Genomic DNA, 18799 nt, shown 5'->3' on the forward strand with positions numbered 1-18799 from the left:
ATTTCCTTTAATGAAGGCAGGAAAACAGGCGCAACACACCTGAAAATATCTTAAAGTTTCAGGCGAGATACAGCAATAAGCTTCATGCTGACCGCCAGAGCTACATTAAAGGTGCACTGCAACAATTTTACATGTAGATTCAGTTATTATTTAGTCATCACAAGGAGTACTCCTCAGCATGGGAAACAGTTGTATAATGTCAACAGCCTGGAAACTACACATTATTAACAAAAAGCCTGCGATAATAATTGAGGACCAGGCAGGGAAGATCTAATAAAAGATGCTTTTGAGTTTCATTATGGAAACAAGCCTTTTTCACAGCAGACATTCTGACTTGTCATAGTGGCAAAAGCATAGGAATGTACCTCATAGTAATAATGGCTCGATTCTATTCAAGTGTCCGAGTAAGGTGTGATGGTGAGCCACCGTCAAGGGACTGTTTGACCTAGTGGCCACATTCGGTATTTCAGGATCACGTGGCTTGCACAAAAGGAACAGCTGTGAAACAATGAATTTGTTTTTCCCAGCGTCACAAACATCCCGAACCGACTCTTTCAGCTATTAGAACTTGAATCATTCAGTTCAATACAATAAAATGAAATTATCATATGCCATTTATGTGAGGCCAAGAGGGCCTCGGACAGCCGGGCCACAGGAAGTCTTGAATGTGCACATGCTCAGTTGGCTCAATTGGAGAAGGACCAAAAGTTCTGAAGGCCATGGAAGACTTTTAGATGTATGCACCTAAAGAACAACTTTCATAGGAATGACATCTTGGAGCAGGGAATCCGGTTTTCTGAATGCATCCATGGCCAGCACGCACAGTGCCAGGACCCTGAAACTGAAGCAGTAAATGAAACTCAGCCATCATTTCTTATCATCGTGTTCTTATTCATACTGTGACGTGTCTCCAGTGAAAAAGGCTTATTAAAGTAGGATCCAACTTATTTTTGGACCTTGACCTACACTGAGGAATAAAAGTACAAAGCATGTAGGAGTAAAAGAGTATCTCAACCTCTGCTGTATCACTTCCATCAATGAATACGTCTCTTGCATCTGCCCCAGGCTTTAATGAGATGACTTCTATATAACATCACGTTAATGACTGGGCGGCTGTGTAAGGTTCGCTTTCCGCCTCACGTTTGTTTCAAGTATCTCTTTTGCTTGATAGCTAATCTGAGGTGCAAAGAAACTGAAACCTGTGGGTATTTAATGTAGCAGGAGTTCAAAGGAGATTGGTCAACAGAGGCAGAGCAAGGGCTCGGAAATGCTGACTCGGCTCCTGTCGTTTAATCTATTTGAGGCGCGATTAAAGTTTAATTCGTGCCCATCTCCTAATGCTAGCCGATGTGTGTGCTCCCCAGCAGTGGGTTGGTGAGTAGTTTCAAGCTGAGACCAGGTCTTTTCTCTCTGTCTGGGCCTCACTTTATTCATGCCTGAGGGACACCAGGAGCTGCAAACAACTGAATTTTTCATCAAGGTTACTTCCTGGAGAGATGTGCCATGCAGTAGCTGCTTTCTCCCTTGGTGTGTTTCTAGCTCATACATAACTTACCCTGCTCTGACCTGCAGCTCTCTCTGGGAGGAGTTGTTTGACCCTGGTCCAGATACGAGAACATGTGCTCTGGAGTCAGCGTGAGTTTGTTATGAGCTTGAACTACTGAGGTTTAGTTTACCTGGTTTGAGTTTAAGATATCTGGTTATGCTTTATGTTAGCATTTGTAAGCAGCTCATGAACACATAATAAGTGGGTTATAACACACTGCAATGTTGTTAACGGATACAATGACATTTCAGTTGGAGTTAAGAAATCTGTTATACAGATGCATTGTAAATTGTTATCAAGCAGAAGTAGTTTACATAAAAATAAATCTAACAAAATAATCTGAATTAAAAATGTCCCTATATTTGGATGAACTCCATTAAAGTGCTATAAACTATTTATAATTTTCTACGAGGCCTTACATTATTTTAGCTTTAGGTGTCTCAAACTTAAAAAGCTGCCATTTTCCAATCACAAATGTATTCTAATCTATGACATTCTGCCTCGTTCCATATTTATCAGAGCAGCCTCGCTGGATGAGTGTGAACACAACACAACTCAACAAATTCAACTAGTTCATTTCTTATGGGAATACCAACATGCTTGGCATTAACATTTTCAGTCTCTGAAAAACAACTCTGCAACTTCTGGAGAAAAAAACATCTACTATTTATAAGAATATTATACATCAGAATTCATTTGCAATTATAATCAAATCCCACTTACTCCTTTTTTGCGGGATTATTAATGCTGCAACAACACATTTGGCTTTAATGGAGGGAAAATATGCGATGTCAGATGATTTTTTTCCCCCCTCTTTCATTAAGGCTGCAAATGCCGCTTGTTGTGAAATACAGCAATCAGAGCCACAAACAAGGTCTTATTTATTTTATTCAGAGTTTGCTTTCCCAAAAGCATCCACAAGCAATAAGGTCATGTCTGTGTATTGACTTACAGTGGAATACATTTGAATTTAGAGGAAGAATAATGAGGTCTTTAGATCATTTTTTGCACTGATCAATGCAGCCTTTGATTTTGAAATCAGACCGAAGAAGACTGATTTGTGGGAGCTATGGATCGGGAGCACCAACCCGACATCAGAGCGTGGTTTAATAGTTGCTGTTTTGTAGGCAAATGATCGAAAATCTAAGAAAAAACTTGATATTTCTCATGCCTGATTAATATTTTTTCACACTTCAGACTCTGCGTGTTTACAGCTGAACCACTGTCGCCTCTGTAAGGTCCACAACACAAAGATAATCCTCTGTCATTATGACCCTGTTAAATAGGGAATAAAATCAAGCAGAATGGCTGTCGGACTGCAGACTTCCATTTCAGGGCTGTGCTGTGCAGTCTTGCAGCTCCTGAGTGTCAGACATTATCACCTCCACTACCCTCAACCTCACCCTGCCCCTTGTGACAATTACTGCCCTACCTCCCTATTCAGCACGTAATGAGAAAACTGACTGATCGATTTCTGTCCGGCCAGTAAAAGAAGGGACGGAGGCATTTGGATATAACACAGCCCGGACTCTGAGGCGCACAACCGCAGCATATACATATTATGATTTATACATTTTAGGTGTTAATGGGAGATGACTGGCATGTAATATACAAATATTACATGTTTGACGCTGGGGGTGGTAAGATATTTTAATACATGTCTGGTTAAGGTGTGCAACTAGCAATTATTTTCATTATTGATTAATCCGCCAGCGATTAATTGACTAATTGTTTGGTCTATAAAATGTCAGAGGGAAGAAAAACACAAACAATTTCCCAATGCCCGAGCTGACATATTCAAATGCTGTTCTGACCAACCAATAGTTAAAAAACGAACAAATGATTCTTTTTAAAGCCATTTTGATCAGCTGGAACTGGAAAATTTTTTGGCATCTTTACTCAACGATTAAAACTGCACTCCACCAGTTTATGACATTATAGAATTCAGAATGCATCTAAAATCAGTGCAGCAAAACCACAGGTATCATCTTTTTTTATTCCATGCATTCTTCTCTGTCAAAACCGCCTACATTACCCACAATGCAACTCGCAACTAGCAGTTGCTAATGTAGCCTCGAGCTGTTAGCCTCAAGCAGAAATAAGGAGGGGGCTACAGCTCACTCCTCTCTAACTCTACACCCCCAGATCTTTGTTCGTCTTCAAACTCATAGTCTTCAGCCCCTCCTTGACTCGAGTGACATCACTTGAGGCAACGGCTCAGATTTTGCGCAGCTCCCTTTAAAGCCACAAAAGACTTTATATGACTTTTTTCACATATGCACCTGTTAACAGACTTTGTGATGTGTAAACCTGGAGGAGTTTCTCGTTAATCAATTATCAAAATAGTTTGCTGACGAATGACAAATCCCGCATGTTTGATCCAGGGAGCATCCTGGTGTTTAAATACAAGCCTGGGGAATTGGTAAATATGCTATAACAACTGTTGTGGTCCTGTGTTACAACATTAGGCTTGTAAAAGTGCTCCCCACAAACTGCTGCACGTTCTAATAAATTCATCTTGATTTATTATTCCTTTGACTGATTACACGGATGTAAATATTCAGCGGTAAAATATATAGTCAGGGTGACAGAGTGTCTTTTCCAAGCACCGCCATGCTGTCCTGTGAGGTCAGAGCTTCACTGCCACTCACAATTATTTATTAGGCTACATATTCACTCTCTATCCATCACTGTATGGCCACCCGGTCCGGTCACATCTCTTTATGTTTATTACAGTGTCCCACCTTCCCGAGGAGGATGATTGACGTTTTCGGAGAGGACCGAGGTGGGACTTGCGCGCGCCTTCTTCTCCAATCGCGGCTCGAGGGGCGGAGGCTTTCCATCCATACTCTGATTATGAGTCAGTTACCAGACATAAGCGAAACAATAACAGTTGGTGGTGACTTTGTATCCAAAACCCTCACAGGCAAGTTGGGTGTTTAGCGCGTTTTAGCGCATCGAGCTCACGAGTGTATCGGAGGTGACATAAGAGGAGCTCAACGCGCTCCACTTTTAATCAGATTAGGAGCCTTTAATGTTCAATCCTGTTTTTTTCCCCCTCTTCTTCTTCTTCTTCCCTACAGTAGCGGTGCAGGAGTGGCCAAAGCCAAAAGCAGCGATTCAGATCAGATTTCACCTAAACCAGCTGGGAGAGACACCGACAGAGAGAGAGAGAGAGAGAGAGAGAGAGAGAGAGAGAGAGAGAGAGAGAGAGAGAGAGAGAGACAGGGTTTGTCAGTCTCCCTCCTCCCAAATCCAGAAAATCTTACCAAGGAAAAAGGAGGAGTGTCGGGGGTGAGAGAGACGCAGAGGAATCCAGAGGAATTTCCGAGGATATTTTCCCCTTCTTCACTCCCCAGCCCTCTCCTCATATTGAAATTTAAAAGTTGGAGGCGAGGCAGCGGGGACCGTGGTCAAGGATGGACGAGCAGCCGCGGTTGATGCACTCCCACGGGGTAGGCATGGCCGGACACCCCGGCCTGGCGCAGCATATGCAGGATGGCACGGCGGGGACGGACGGAGAGGGAAGAAAGCAGGACATCGGAGACATATTACAGCAAATAATGACCATCACAGACCAAAGCTTAGACGAAGCACAGGCGAGGTGAGGATAAGGAAGAAAAAAAAAACACTATTATTATTTTTATTATTATTGTTGTTATTAATCGGAGAGCGGAGATATTAGGCAGTGTTACTGGTGATGGAGGGGGGAGATAATAACACGGGTTTGTATCAAGACTGCCTCTAAATGAAAGCAATTACGCCCACTGAAGTGCCGTGACTGCACGAAAGCGACAAAAGCCCGTCACAAACTTCACGTTTGATTATTTGCAATAACTTTGGAGTGAATATTGCGATCGAAACTATGAATTATCGCATTATTGCTGCAGATTCGGCCGATCTGCTGAGAGGGTTTATCACTGTGGAGCAGTTGGCGCTCTCAGTTTGTCAGACACTTCTACCTTGTTACAAAGGAGCTTACATTGTAATCCTGTGCTATGAAAACATGTTGCAGATCCTCTCCTATAGTTTTCACCTTTCAATAACTGTCAAAAATGTAGTGCAAAATTCAGTGGAGGCACGTGTCAGTTGTAGTGTAACTGTCTGAGTACCTCCTTGTGTATTTATGTGACACAAATTTAGAAATGTAAAGACTATGAAATCAGGCTAAATGTCATTAACGTTTGGCTCCCGCTGGCTTTATAAATGAGCCTGTGTCTTACAGTAGAAACAGAAGAGAAATCCGTCTTTGTCTGAATCTGTAAATCTGCATCTTCACCATGAAATCCTGTGATTTGAGGCTCTTTTATGTGGCTTTGTTACTGTGGCCACTTGTTTGAATATTGATGTGGAAAGTGGTGTCCTGTCCTCTTTTTTTAGGAAGCATGCACTGAACTGCCACAGAATGAAACCTGCTCTCTTCAACGTCTTGTGTGAAATAAAGGAGAAAACAGGTAAGTTCTGTTTCGTGGTTTCTTTGCTTTGCTGGATTTTTGCTTCCTTGACACGGATGAGAATATTATCCATTTTATGGTCCGATAACGTATTTCTTAGTATCTTAGCATCACTTCATTTTTCCATTACAAATTCTCTCTTTTATTGTTGAAGTTTTTGTTTTAAGAATAGGGATTTAAATGTACAAAGCACAGATCATCGGTGATCCTCCGCTCTTAAACTGCCGTACATTCATTTGGCATAACATTTTCCTCCTGATTTATGCCATGTTTTCACTGACAAACGTCACACACCATGCATGTGAGCAGCGCTGGCCCCAGATGAGGCGCTGTCATTGGACTGGAGTGTTTTCATGCCGACATTAGGGCCTTTCTGGGGCTGGGCTTTCTCACCCCTCTCTGTCTGTTTTCTTTGGCCGAAGTGAGCTGTTTGAAATGCAGAGGCAGGTCAGAGGGATTTTCTGTTTACGTTTGCAATGAGGGTCAAAGTCATGAAAAGGAATGTGTGAATTATTGCTCTCTTAACAGCAGATTAAAAGAAGAGCTGCTCACATGATGGAAGCCTGTGAATGTTCTGTGAGGGCGGTGGCAGTGTGCTGTTTAAGAGGCGGCTTTTTCGATGGAGGAAATAAAACAAAAATATCCAATATAGCCTTATCTGCGAACACAACTTTGAAGCTGTCTTTGAGATTATTGAGAGAGCCTTGTCACTTTGTCTGCCGCCGTTGCATTCACGGCCGTGACAGGTGAAAATAAACAGAGGGCTGGCGTGGAGGCATCGCCGTGTTCCTTAATTTTACATGAACTGTCATTCACCGACATTTCGCTCGCGTGAGTCAGAGTTTGGCACAGGTTTTTCCAAAAAAGAACGTAGAAGGAGGCAGCAGACACTTCGGGATTTTCACCAGATTTACAAAGGCTTAAAGAGTGCAGCCTCTGAGGAGGAAGCTATAGTAGGTTGGGGCCCTGTTTCTAAATTGCAAGGCTTGGAAAAGTGAGAGAGTAATGCCTGGCTCTTTGTAAACTGTCTGGCGTCTCCCTGGGTTCAACCAGAGTTCGTTTCCAAAAAGAAGAACAAAGTGACTTGGACCTTTTCCTGGCTTTTCCCCCTGCCTCTCCTCTCTTCCCACCGTTCTTGGCAACCGGGATTTCACAGAGCTTGTGACGAGAGAGGCTCCCCCTTGGCCTGCAAATCCTCCTTCCCTCCGGTTCAGGACCAAGTTTGGAAATGAACATAATTCAACATAGTTTATATTTTCTCTGTGTTTTTTTTTTTTTTGAAAATGTATTGATTCAGTTATTTTTAAGTGTGGTGGAAAAACATGCTCCAAGCCACAAATCAGCAAGCTCTAAATAACTGCATTGTTTTCATGGAGACAGAAAAGCATTTAAAAGTTAAGACTAGCCCAAAACAATCTGTGAGAGATTCAAGGCTTAATGGCTGCCTCGCTGTGTCCTCCCTGTCTGCGTTTGAAGAGCTGAGCTGCGGCTCATCTTCGCCCATAGGAGGTTTGTGCAGACGAAACTGAAAATCCTTTCACTGCAGTGACAGAGAAAATGACTCAAACCTTCACCATGGCATTTACAGCCAAATGTGCTGAGTGCAGTGTATGCGAGCGGAGTACAGCCTGTAATTTGTCAGGTCTTTTTTATATTCTTTATAAAGAGTCAGCTTCTCCTCGCTTTTTACATTGTTGCAGTCAGAGTGTCTTTTAGAAGTGGTGCGAGCGGGGGGGGGGGGGGGGGGGGATGAGTGCAGCAGCTCAGACTTGAAGCAGCCCTTCTCCTCGACCTTTCGCTGAAGGGAGGAAACATTTCTTTAGATCGTATATCATGTGTTGCATGTAGTTATTCACATGTGTGCTGCACGTACCTCCTCCTCATGGTATATCAGTGGCGTGTGAGTGTTGACAGCAGCAGTATGGGACATTGCAGCAGCGAGGTGTCCATTGGCAAGCAGCTGACAAACAAGGCGGGAGTGCGTGCCAATGGCGGACAGAGCAGGCCTTAACTGATGACCCCACCCCACCCCTCTCCCTGTATATTTGTGCCGGGGTCGGGCCCGTGTCACGGCGGGAGAGTATTTAGCAAGCTTAAACAAGCTCAGGTTCGCATGCTGGCTGATGGAAAACCAACGGCGGAGGCTTGTGTTACCTCTTACAGACGCTCCTTTTGGCCGCCAGTGTTGTGTTTCACAAAAATGTTTACCCTGACAACCGGCCCCTCTCTGCATTTTTTTTTTTTTTTTTTTTTTTCCCCAACTATCATCATTGTTTCTGCAGTTCCTGAGAGCACTCAGAATTAGCTTTCCTGTGTTTGCTTCACATCCTGCGAAGAGAGTTTGGAGAGAGTCTTTGTTTGTGTGGAACCATTACGCCGATGGAAGCTGGCACGTACAGGTTGACTAAGTAAGAGAAGCCAGACACCAAGTCAGTGTTTCTGGGTGTCAGATTTCAGGCCTACTCTCTCCCTCTCTCTCCCCCTGCCGCCCTGCGTCTCTCTATCTGTGGGCCTGGGACTGTTTCGTCAGGCCAGTGTGTGTCAGCAGCCTCACATTACCCCCTTGCAGGCTCGGGTCAGATGGAGAGCTCCTGCATGACTAATGTGATCAGACGGATAATGCATTACACCGCTTGAACTTATCAAAGCTGGAGACCTGCTGAATCAGTCGGTCCCGCTAACTGCAGCCCCCCCACCAAAGCTTGCACTGCTAATTAGACATGTACACACCTTTTAGATATTCACAGCGGTGTCGATCTGGACGCTTTCATGCAGTTTACATCATCAGCACAACAACATTTACAATTCTTCTCATTATCGATTAGTCTGCTTCTTGTTTAAATTAGTCTTTTATCTTGAACAAAGTGGCATCTTCACATTTCTTGTTTTATCTGATCAGCAGTCCAAAATATAGGTATCGAATTTGCACTTACATAAACCAGAGAAAAGCTGTGAATCCTCACACTGGAGAGGCAGGAAACAACAAACATTAGGTGTTTGGCTTAAAGAATTGACCATCAAAGTCGCAGATTTAATGATCAACTGTGCATTTCAGCTCTCGGGCATGAAAAAAAGTGAAGGTGATAAAATGTCAAATTGCAATTTATGGTATTTTGTACAACATTAACATTAAACGTTGACGGAGGTACTAGTCGTGCCCCCATGAAGCAGTGGATAGACTGGTCACTATGGCTCCCTGTGCTGCTGTTTTTCAGTATTTAATTGACATGGCTGTCCATGATGAGTTCAGGGGTTAGTGTTGCCTCTCTTTGTTACTCTCCTCTCATCTCCGGTGACAGATGGAGGCATTAGTCTCCAATGTGGCGCTGTCCTGAAACTAATGGCTATGTCCTTGGTTTCCCCGCGCTAGCCGGGAGACTGTATATCTGTCCCCGGCTTGGAAGTGCCGAAGCAGCAGTTTATCCCCCCATGTTTTAGTTTCCACGGAAATAAGGCCGAACAGGACTCTGTCTGTTCTCCCATAAATGACTTCAAATAAATAACTTCAAAACGAGTGAGAAGTTTTCCTGAGAAAATGTTGCCGGGCTTTGATTTGCGAGTTTATAGGAAACTCTTCCTCCACTTACCAGAAACGTTCCCCTAAGTGAATAATAACAAACATGCAGTATATTTTTGTAAGGAGTCTGAGCAGGGATGTGGTGATTGTAAGTTTATCTTTGCTCTTAAAGTGAATTTACGCACTGACATTTCCTCTATACTCATATTTATATTCACTGCATCATCAGTGCACTCAGAAGCAGCGGCGCGTATTTTTGCATGTTCCCTGTCCTCTGATATAAACTCACTCGCAATTAGGACAGCTAATATATTATGCAAATGTTGACTGGCTTAATTGAGACATGTTAATCATGTTTTAAGAGGCTAATTACAGCCCTGTATATCTGAGGTGGGAGTAGTAATTAGCCGTGATAACAGATCTGGCTGTAGAATGGTCATATTCTGTGTGTCGACGTATGGCCAGGGTGTGTGTTTGTGTGTGTGTGTGTGTTTGTGGGAGCATAGGTAGTCGCTAGGTGTGTCTTGTGTTTGTTTTTGCTTGTTTTTTGGCAGCTGTGGCGGCTTTCCTCTTTCTCTTTCAGCCTTTAAGCAAATGAAAAGTTTGCATTTCAGTCGAGGTGATGTCTTCACATGCATGCCGGTAAGTGTGCGTCCACGTCTGTTTGATGGCTCAGAGGACTATTTTAACATCCGCGGACAGTTTTTTCACATTTCACCTTCATGGGAGCGCCAAGAAGGACAGAGGAGCGGAGATCTATCAGCTCACCTGTTCACGAGGAGTATGAATGCTTTGCATCTCTATCTACAGTTTATAGTCTATAGTTTCCCGCACTCCTCAATCTGGTTATCTGATGCAGCAGTACTGGCCATTCTGCCAACCGGGCTTTTATACAAGGCTGTGTTCTTAGTTTTCTGACAGAGATCATATTCAGATCCATTACACTAAGAATGCCTTCCCACTTATCGAATATAAAATTGCTTTAGAGAGGAAATTTGCTCTATGGCGGAGTGGAGTTTCTTTTTTATCAGATGTTTGTCTCTGGAGCAGCTTTTAGTGTCTACAAAACAGCTCTGGTGACATTATTGCAGCTGCAATTGCCTCAGCCATTGTTTTTCTTATTGGTGCTGTTTGGACTTGATTGGATTTTCCACGGTCCCGTGGAATTGCCTCACGCAGTAGGACCATTGGACGAGTATATCCTCATATTGTTGGCACTGAAACACCTGCAGATTTTATTACTGATATGTTCATGGGGCTCCAACTGTGTGCTCCAACTACCTCTGAATTGCGCTGTTTAGTCTTTCATTTTTCATAACATTACATCTCTGGTTACATGCCCCCCCCAAACATACCCTTTCCTATGTCAAAAATGTAACTTGCACATCCAGATTTTCTTGGGCACTTTGATGGGGGTGGTTGCCCTGGCAGCTGATAACCTTTAATTCGAGGTGTGGGATCTCATTTCTCTGGCACCCTGCCACTACGATGTAAGTGGCGTGTTGGCAGCGTGCTGGGTTTGTACAAAGGAACCCCCCTGACTTCGATGAACAGTCAAACGTAAAATGGCAAGCGCTCTTCCCTGGCTGACTTAGTAAAAATGACATAAATTAATACATGCTGCTTAAACAGGACCAAGATTAATGGTTGCCTTTCGCGGCGGCTTAGATCCACTGTCAGTCGCTGCTCGCTGCCCAGATGGAATCAACACCAATCAATGAGGCTACTCCGCTCTCCCTGGATATCTGCACACACACATTTAAATATATCCTGTCCGCACAGACACAGTCAGACACATGCATCGTGCAGAAAAAAAAAACATGAATTGCACCTTCGTCGATGCAGTATTTTTACTCCTCTCCTCAGCATTTCTTCACATGAACTCGTAGGCACATCCTGCATTACCTCCCATACAGTGGGGTGTTCAATCAGGTGCCACAAAGTCAGATGGGGAAGAGCAGTGAGGCCGATGGCTCAGTCGTGATTGGATGTTTCAATTACTGATAGTAATGCCGTGGTGTAGTGAGTCATGCAGTGCAGATAGCACCATTTATTTTAATCAGGACAGGGGAGAGATGGGTGTGGATGTGTCTCCCTCGTTTCAGAGTAGTTTCACATTTAGATGCAGAGGAGTCTCTCTCTCTCTTTCTTTATTTCACACACAAACACACACATGCACAGACACACACACACATGCTCAGGTGGAGGAGAGGTTGCCGTGGGTAACGCATAGCGACAAGGTACTCTCTCGGCGAGCTATTCTAATTTATGTTAATAAACCTCGCTGTTGCCGTGAGAGACAAAGGGGCCACAGATGAGCCTTGGTAACCTCGGCACCTTCACTGGAAGCAAAGGCGCAGACAAAGAACAATGCGCGCACACACACACACACACACACACACACACACACTTACTCAGAGAGAGAAGAGATATTGAACTGTAGAGAAAGACACAAACATTGTGGCGGAGAGCGATGATAAATTTAGCCACACAAAGAGTTGTTTTTGTGGCTGCAGAATCAAACAGCCTCATGCTGGCAGTCTTCAGTGTGGTGTGTGGTATCTGCCGTCTCTGCATGTGTGTCAGAGTGTGTGTTGAAGGGGCAGAAATAGGCAGGCAGGCAGGCAGGCAGGCAGTCTCTCGGGATTGGTGCTGCTAATTCCATGGGGAATCTCTATAGAGACACGGGGTGCTGCAGTTTTGGATCACTTCCCGGGGCAGATGTGACACCACAGGTAGCATTTAGCACAGTGGGGCGAGAGCACGAGCGTTAGCAGAGGTCAGCACTTGGCCTGGCTGCTTGGCAGTGGAAAGACCATCTCAGAGAGGCAGATAAGGGCCCTTGAATGTGCTTCTGAAGTGGTGTTGGCTCATTCAGGCAAAAAAAGGGGAACCCTCAGCTTGTATGAATCCAGAAAATAACCACAGAAGTCAATCTAATGCGCATCGTGTTTGCTTTGTCTGCAGTGATGCAGTGATGTTCTGTAAACAAAAACGATTAGCAAGTCAGAACCGCCATGAGGTGAGATAGTATCACTTGTTTCCAATGCAAAGCAACACATTTTGAGAGAAATCTGTGAATGAGTTTACGTTATTATAACGTGCGTCATGAAAATTCTCACTAAACTGAAATTGCATCAGAAACTGTAGATTTTCTCAACCAGCAGCTGGTCTGACTCGTTATTAGACAACTTGTTATTACGAAAAATCTACTTTATGTACATATCAAATGCCTCATTACCACGCTGTTACATTTTTCAGTGTGAAAACGAACCAAACTTTGAAATTTAGCGTCTCAATTCTGGCGTCTAACAAGGTAAAATACGTCAACTATTTCTGACAGTAACAGCAATGAGGATTGATAATACAGTGAGGCCTCCTTGCTGGTTTCCTGTACTGTAGCGATCCCGATCCCAGCCCAAAGAGTGAAAGCTGTGGGTTTCCTCTCTGCCGTCTGTCTGCCAGCTTGCCTTTGGCGGTGTTAGTTCTGGACAGTTAACTCCAACTGAAATTATGTTAATTGCTGTCATTTTCTTTTTTGTACTTGAGCATAATCAGCAAATTATATACTTCTGTTCATTTATTACCAAGCCACTTCTAACAGAGTTTTTACCCTTCAAAGATCAAAAGTTAGGAGGCACTTTGCTCTTATGATTTGTGTAAACGTGTGGGTGTCTGCGCACAAGTGTGTGTTTTGAGCATTTTGTATAATAGCTACGAGCAGCAGTATGTCATGAAGTGTCTCTGAAATGTTGTGTTGTGCATATATAATGTCAAGTACAGCTAACTATTGTAATTTGCGTATTAATACTGTATATTATAATGAATACTATACACTATAGTATTAGCAAGCAATACAAAAAAGGCTCCCAAGTTGCTGCTGCCGTTGAGTCAGAGGTCTTTTGAGGCCATTTTTGTGGCACCATGTTCGAAGGAGGCTCATATTTCTTTATTTTTCTGAGATTTTGGGTCTTTACAGAATTATTACGGACAAATTGACAAAAGCACCTCATTTCAAGATTAGAGAAAATGCCGGAATCCTCTCCAAAGCATGGCCCAATTTTTCATTCTGTTCATTGCTGTCACTTTTATCTCTGATTTTATGCTGTTTTGTGAATCCGCTGTTGTTTATGGAAATCCCCTCTAATCACTTGGTATGTGTATGAGTGTGTATGCGGTTGTGTGTGTGTTACTGACAAACAACAAGCGAGAGGTGTGACGTAGCACAATTTAGTGTTGAAAAATGCATGACGGCGTGTAAGGGGCTCTGTGTTATCTCAGTTACTGACCGACAAGCACACACAGCAAACGCTCATACCAGCATAAGCATGCACTTTGTCTGCACTGTGAGGTACAAGTACACATTTTACATTAAGCGACACCACACGACATGATGACGAGCCATTCAAGGTCCAGTGTGGGTTTCAGTCTCACCTTCACCTGAGACACCTTCAGAATCAGCGCTTGATTTGTCCGTTCTGGGCTACTGTAGAAACATGGTGGTGCAACATGGCGGACTCCATGGAAGAAGACCGGTTCCCTCTGTAGATATAAAGAGCTCATTCCATGGTAACGAAAGCACAACAGCTCTTCTTTTCAGGTGATTATACAGTAATGAAAACATACTGATGAATACTCTATTGCATTTTTGCCAACAGATCATCCTAAATCTTACAAACTAGTCCTTTAAACACATTTTACATGCATCTATTTCTCAGCAGGGAAATGTTGAGGAAATTCAATATGTAGTAATAAGTGAGCCTCCTTGGACTATTTTAGGTTTTTGTAGTAATAAGAAATTAATTTTGAATTTTTCCCTTTGTTTCTATCTGGTCGTATTCTTTTATTGTCTTTTATTTATTAGGACTGAATGAGCACCCGTGCAGCACTCTGCTACAGGCACTTGTTCTAAAAATGGCAGGTGTCCAGTATAGTTTCTTGCATTTGGATAAAAGGCACCTTCACTGGAGCATCGATGTGTGTGTGTGTGTGTGTGTGTGTGTGTGTGTGTGTGTGCGTGCGTGCGTGCACGTGTGTGTCGGCACCTCGTGCAAGCCCACTTTGAGCCTTTAAAATTAGGCTTTCTTGTCCGTTCTTTCACCAGCCGTCCATAAGATTTGAAGCGACGACCCCGTGACTCCGCACATGCCTCCCGCGCCTCCAGGCGAGCTTCTTCTTCTATTATATTTTATTTGGCTTGCTGGCACCACCTTGTAGCCTGTTTTATTGGACATGTCCTTCAGCACCATGTTTAGCAGTCTCCTCCCCTAAACGCATAAAATTCCTTTATGTTCCTATTACTTGAGTTTATGAAGAGCGTCTTCAGCCCCCTCCCTGCTGATAAGATCATATTGATAGATTGATATTGGGAGAGCTGTAGTGTGATAAAGGCACAGGGGTTAAGAGCTTCTTGGATAGTTTAACCTTGATAAAACAGTTGTTTCAGTGAGGCTGATTTTGCCCCATCCGTCTTCATCCGTCAGGGCCCCGCTGAAGTATGCAAATGAAGGCAGTAGAGGGAAGCGCCGTGTGCGGTTAAATGGGGCGTTGCGAATGTGCGGTGTACCGCGCCGACGGGGTGATACTACTTACTGTCCAAATTTAGTGTGTCTCTTCTGAAACATCCTTCCCCCCTCTTCCTTTTTGTCTGCATTTCAAGAATATATACAGCCCTGAGAGGAACTGTGGCCTCTCGTAAAATGATTACAGCTGTGGCAGCAGCGAAGCACTTTATGCTCGCACTTGTGTTTGCGCAGATTTTAATGTTTTTGAGCTGGAATTTAGTGACTGCAGGACAGTGTGTTATCCCTTTATTTGTGTCTTTGTGTTCGCAGCATCGGTATTTACATGTTGCAGCCGTTTTTATTGCTCGCTCCAGCCATACATTTTAGAATATGGCTGTTTATTGCGCTAATTAGTGAGGTGAGTCTGGAGGTGTGAGGGTAATAATCTTTATGATAATAACTGTTTATGCCTTTACACTGCTCTCCATTCACAGTTTACATTGCTTGGGCAGCTTCATTTGCCTGATTAGTTTTGTACCTACTCAGCAGCATTAGGGATGTTTTTTTCGCATGTATTTGATTCTCTCATTTATCTCATGTGTCGGCATATTGATTGATTCCCCTGCTCACTCATTATTTTGTTCTGCTCCTCACAACTCATTTTCAGAGAGGGGGCCAGCACTGAGGCCAGAAACAGATACCACGTCTCCTCTCTGCTGTCTGACTCGCCACCACACACATAAAGCTGTCAATCAGGAGCTTTCCTGGCTGCCCTTTGTTATGGAACGCCAGCTCTGTGGGTGGGTCCTCCGGGTGATAGATGGCTCAGAGAGCCTATCGGACTGCGAGAAGCATCCATCTCTGTCTGGAGCCTGTTAAACAAGCTTGGGAAAGCAGCCATGTAGTCCTAACCACCACTGGCCTCCACTAAAAAACCCCATTAACATTAATGAAGGATAGCTTTAAAAGTTCTTCAGTAATAGGCTTGAATTGGATTTATGAGTCAGATAGTTTGCCAGAGAGTACGTCATGAAAAATGTCACTGGTAGATAAATGGAAATGAGCATTTGAAAGGTCTCGGGACACTGTTTCAGCAAGGATTTCAGCTCAGCTTAGAATATTTTTTTTTTTTTTTTTATCTCGCCCCTCAATCATTTTCCCTCCAGGTTTAAAATCAAGCAGCAGCTTCAGAGCGGCGGTGAGGGCAAAGCAAGGTGTTTGATGTTTTAAGTGACTGCAAAGATAAAGGTGCTCATCTTACACGCAGTGCTGCTGCTTCTGGAGAAAAAAAAAAGAAGAAGAAGTTCTTAATAGTTTTTTTAAAGGCCTTTCATCCCAGGTGGCACTGGCCATTTCAATATCTTGGAACTGCCACTTTGCCTGTCTTCAAGGTCCCTATAGATGGCTGATGTGAAACTGCCATTAGCCAGCCAATTCCTCAGCCACAGATTACTGTGGCAGTACATGGTAATCACAATGTTGAAAAAGGTCTGATTGCACTCCATCCAACCTACAAAGTGTGGCTTAAATGGGTTTTTCGAAGGTCTGTAGTCGGTTGTTGGTGTGTCATCATAGTGCATTAGGACTGTCAGAGGCAAAATGGCAGTTTTTGAAACCTTTTATTTCATGTGAATGTTAAAAGGATGCAGAAATACACTCAGATCAAACCAGGCAAACAAGACCTCAGCACGACTGCTCAGTCAAAGCACCTACGAGCCATTCACTTGCCACCATTGAAAAAATACTTATTTTAAATATTACAAATTCCACTCATGCCCCCCCTCTCTCTTGGTTTCTCCCTCTGTCCCTCCTCCTCCCATCTCTCGGCTAGTCTGCTCCCTGCTAACCTCTGATGTCATTAGCGTTGGAGGGAGGTTGAAGGGAGAGAGGGGTCGCTATTCTTAATGAATTCCGCTGTGTCTTTGCACTCCCCCACCTAGTTAACCCTACCCCCCTCCAGTGCTCAAGGTGTCAAATTAGAGCAGCTGGAAAAGGGGAGAACAAGGAGATGGACAAGGTACATCTCACCCCATCTCATTTCCTCACTCTCCTTCCAAGCACCTAATATAACATGAGATTCATGAATAGTATCCATGTAACAACTATGCAAAGATGGTTGGATGCACTCCATGTATTCACTTTAATGATTAAGAAGCTGTTACTGCAGATAATAAATTGTTACTCGTGCAGTGATGTGCACTGAAAATCCAGTTAAAGGAAGGGTTCACCATCAGGTACCTCCACTCCACACATACAGTCGAGTACAGCATCCTTTACTGCAGCAAAAGTAACAAAACTACAATGTAAAAGTGCTCAATTACAGGTAAAAGTCTTTTAAGTTCGTATCATCAGCACAGTGTATTCAAAGAATTAAAAGTAAATAAACCCCTGTGTTAGTTTTATAATGCATTATTTATTGGATTATTGTTACTGAAGGATTATGTAAGCAGCATTTTAATGTTGCAGCTGGTTGAGTTGGAGGTAAATTTATTTACTTTATGTACTGCTGTGCAGTTTAATGCAGTGCATTTGTTCCCAGTCTTTCATGGCTTGTAACCTTTAAAATGAAGAATGTGACTTCTTCTTCTCTTTGACGCACGTTGCATATGCACTTCCACTAAAGAGTGATATCTCAGAGAAAGGAAAAAAAAACCCATAAATTTATGCAGCTCTAGTGTCCCATCTATCATCTCATGACCCCCCACATTAGGAAATACTGATCTCATGTACAACAATGCATTATATTTTATATGCAAGTCACAGCTTTTTAAAATCGGAACCTGCAAAGTTGCTAATAAATGTAGTGGAATAAACACGATATTGAAATGCAGTGCTGTAGAAGCTCAGACACTAATTACTGTCCAACACTATCGATTGGTGATTTTCAGTGCATTTTGTGGTGCAGTCTCGCTTCAAACGCACAAAACTTTATTTTCAATTCTAGCTGAGATCCCAAAGTTTCCAAAGACACCACATATGTCAGGCTGGATTTGGAGAAACATATATAAAATGATGCACAAGACATCAAGAATATCTCAATTTGACAAAACAGCGGCGCTATAAAAAGGATGGGTTCATCTTAAGTTTTGGAACAAGCTGATGCAGAATATATGTGATGCTGTCAGAGAATGTGGGATAAGATGATTTTTCTTGAATTAAAGGTGCTTGAGGGGAAACGAAAGTGGAGAAGCGGATGTTAAAGGGCTTACCCTCAGCTTACCTCGCCTGCACTTGATTCAGCTCCCGACTTCTGTCCACAGAAGTCGTTTCGACAGTCTCCAGAGAGGAGGCCGTGAACTTGTTGCCTTCGCCGCGGAGTAATAGTGGTAGTGACAGTGATAACATATCAGCTCTGCAGGAAACAGCTCAGCATGATGTCACATCCTCTCCGTTTGGCCGCTGATCCTCGGGAGTGAGAGAAGCGCAGCGCCCAGCCCGGCAGGCGCAATGACGCAAACGACGCTAACAGTTTTGAACAATATTAAAGTGTTTCAGGGTGGATTTTTCCTGTGAGCCTCGCAGACTTGTTGTTGCCTACTTCACCCCGGCGTTAACGGTTGATAGCCCTGACTCAACAGAGAGCCGGCATCCCCCCGTGGCTGTGCTTACTCACTCCTGAGCCCAGCGTTTAGTTTTCCTTGGCAGACCCAGGCCACAGCTCATTAGACTAAGAGAATGTGCCTGCCTTAATTAATGATATGTAAATATCCTTGAATTGGCCACATTTGCATATTAAGAGAGATTTGTGGAATCTGTGGAGTAATATATTTTAATTAGG

General features: G+C 43.4%; 1 protein-coding gene across 2 annotated transcripts in view; it reads left to right on the plus strand.

The window, feature by feature from the left end:
* The first annotated feature begins 4265 nt into the window (after positions 1–4265).
* pbx1a (pre-B-cell leukemia homeobox 1a) overlaps positions 4266–18799 on the plus strand; it is a 47833-nt gene continuing 33299 nt past the window's right edge. Inside the window, exons 1-2 of one of the 2 annotated variants that reach the window (XM_076744729.1) lie at positions 4266–5150; positions 5927–6000. In XM_076744729.1, the coding sequence (XP_076600844.1) occupies positions 4966–5150; positions 5927–6000 (259 nt within the window). In that variant the 5' untranslated portion in view covers positions 4266–4965. The remainder of the gene's footprint in view (positions 5151–5926; positions 6001–18799) is intronic. The other variant, XM_076744728.1, reaches the window with a different exon arrangement.

This window comes from Chaetodon auriga, chromosome 12 (genome assembly GCF_051107435.1).
Source record: "Chaetodon auriga isolate fChaAug3 chromosome 12, fChaAug3.hap1, whole genome shotgun sequence".
NCBI classification, from domain to species: Eukaryota; Metazoa; Chordata; class Actinopteri; order Chaetodontiformes; family Chaetodontidae; genus Chaetodon; species Chaetodon auriga.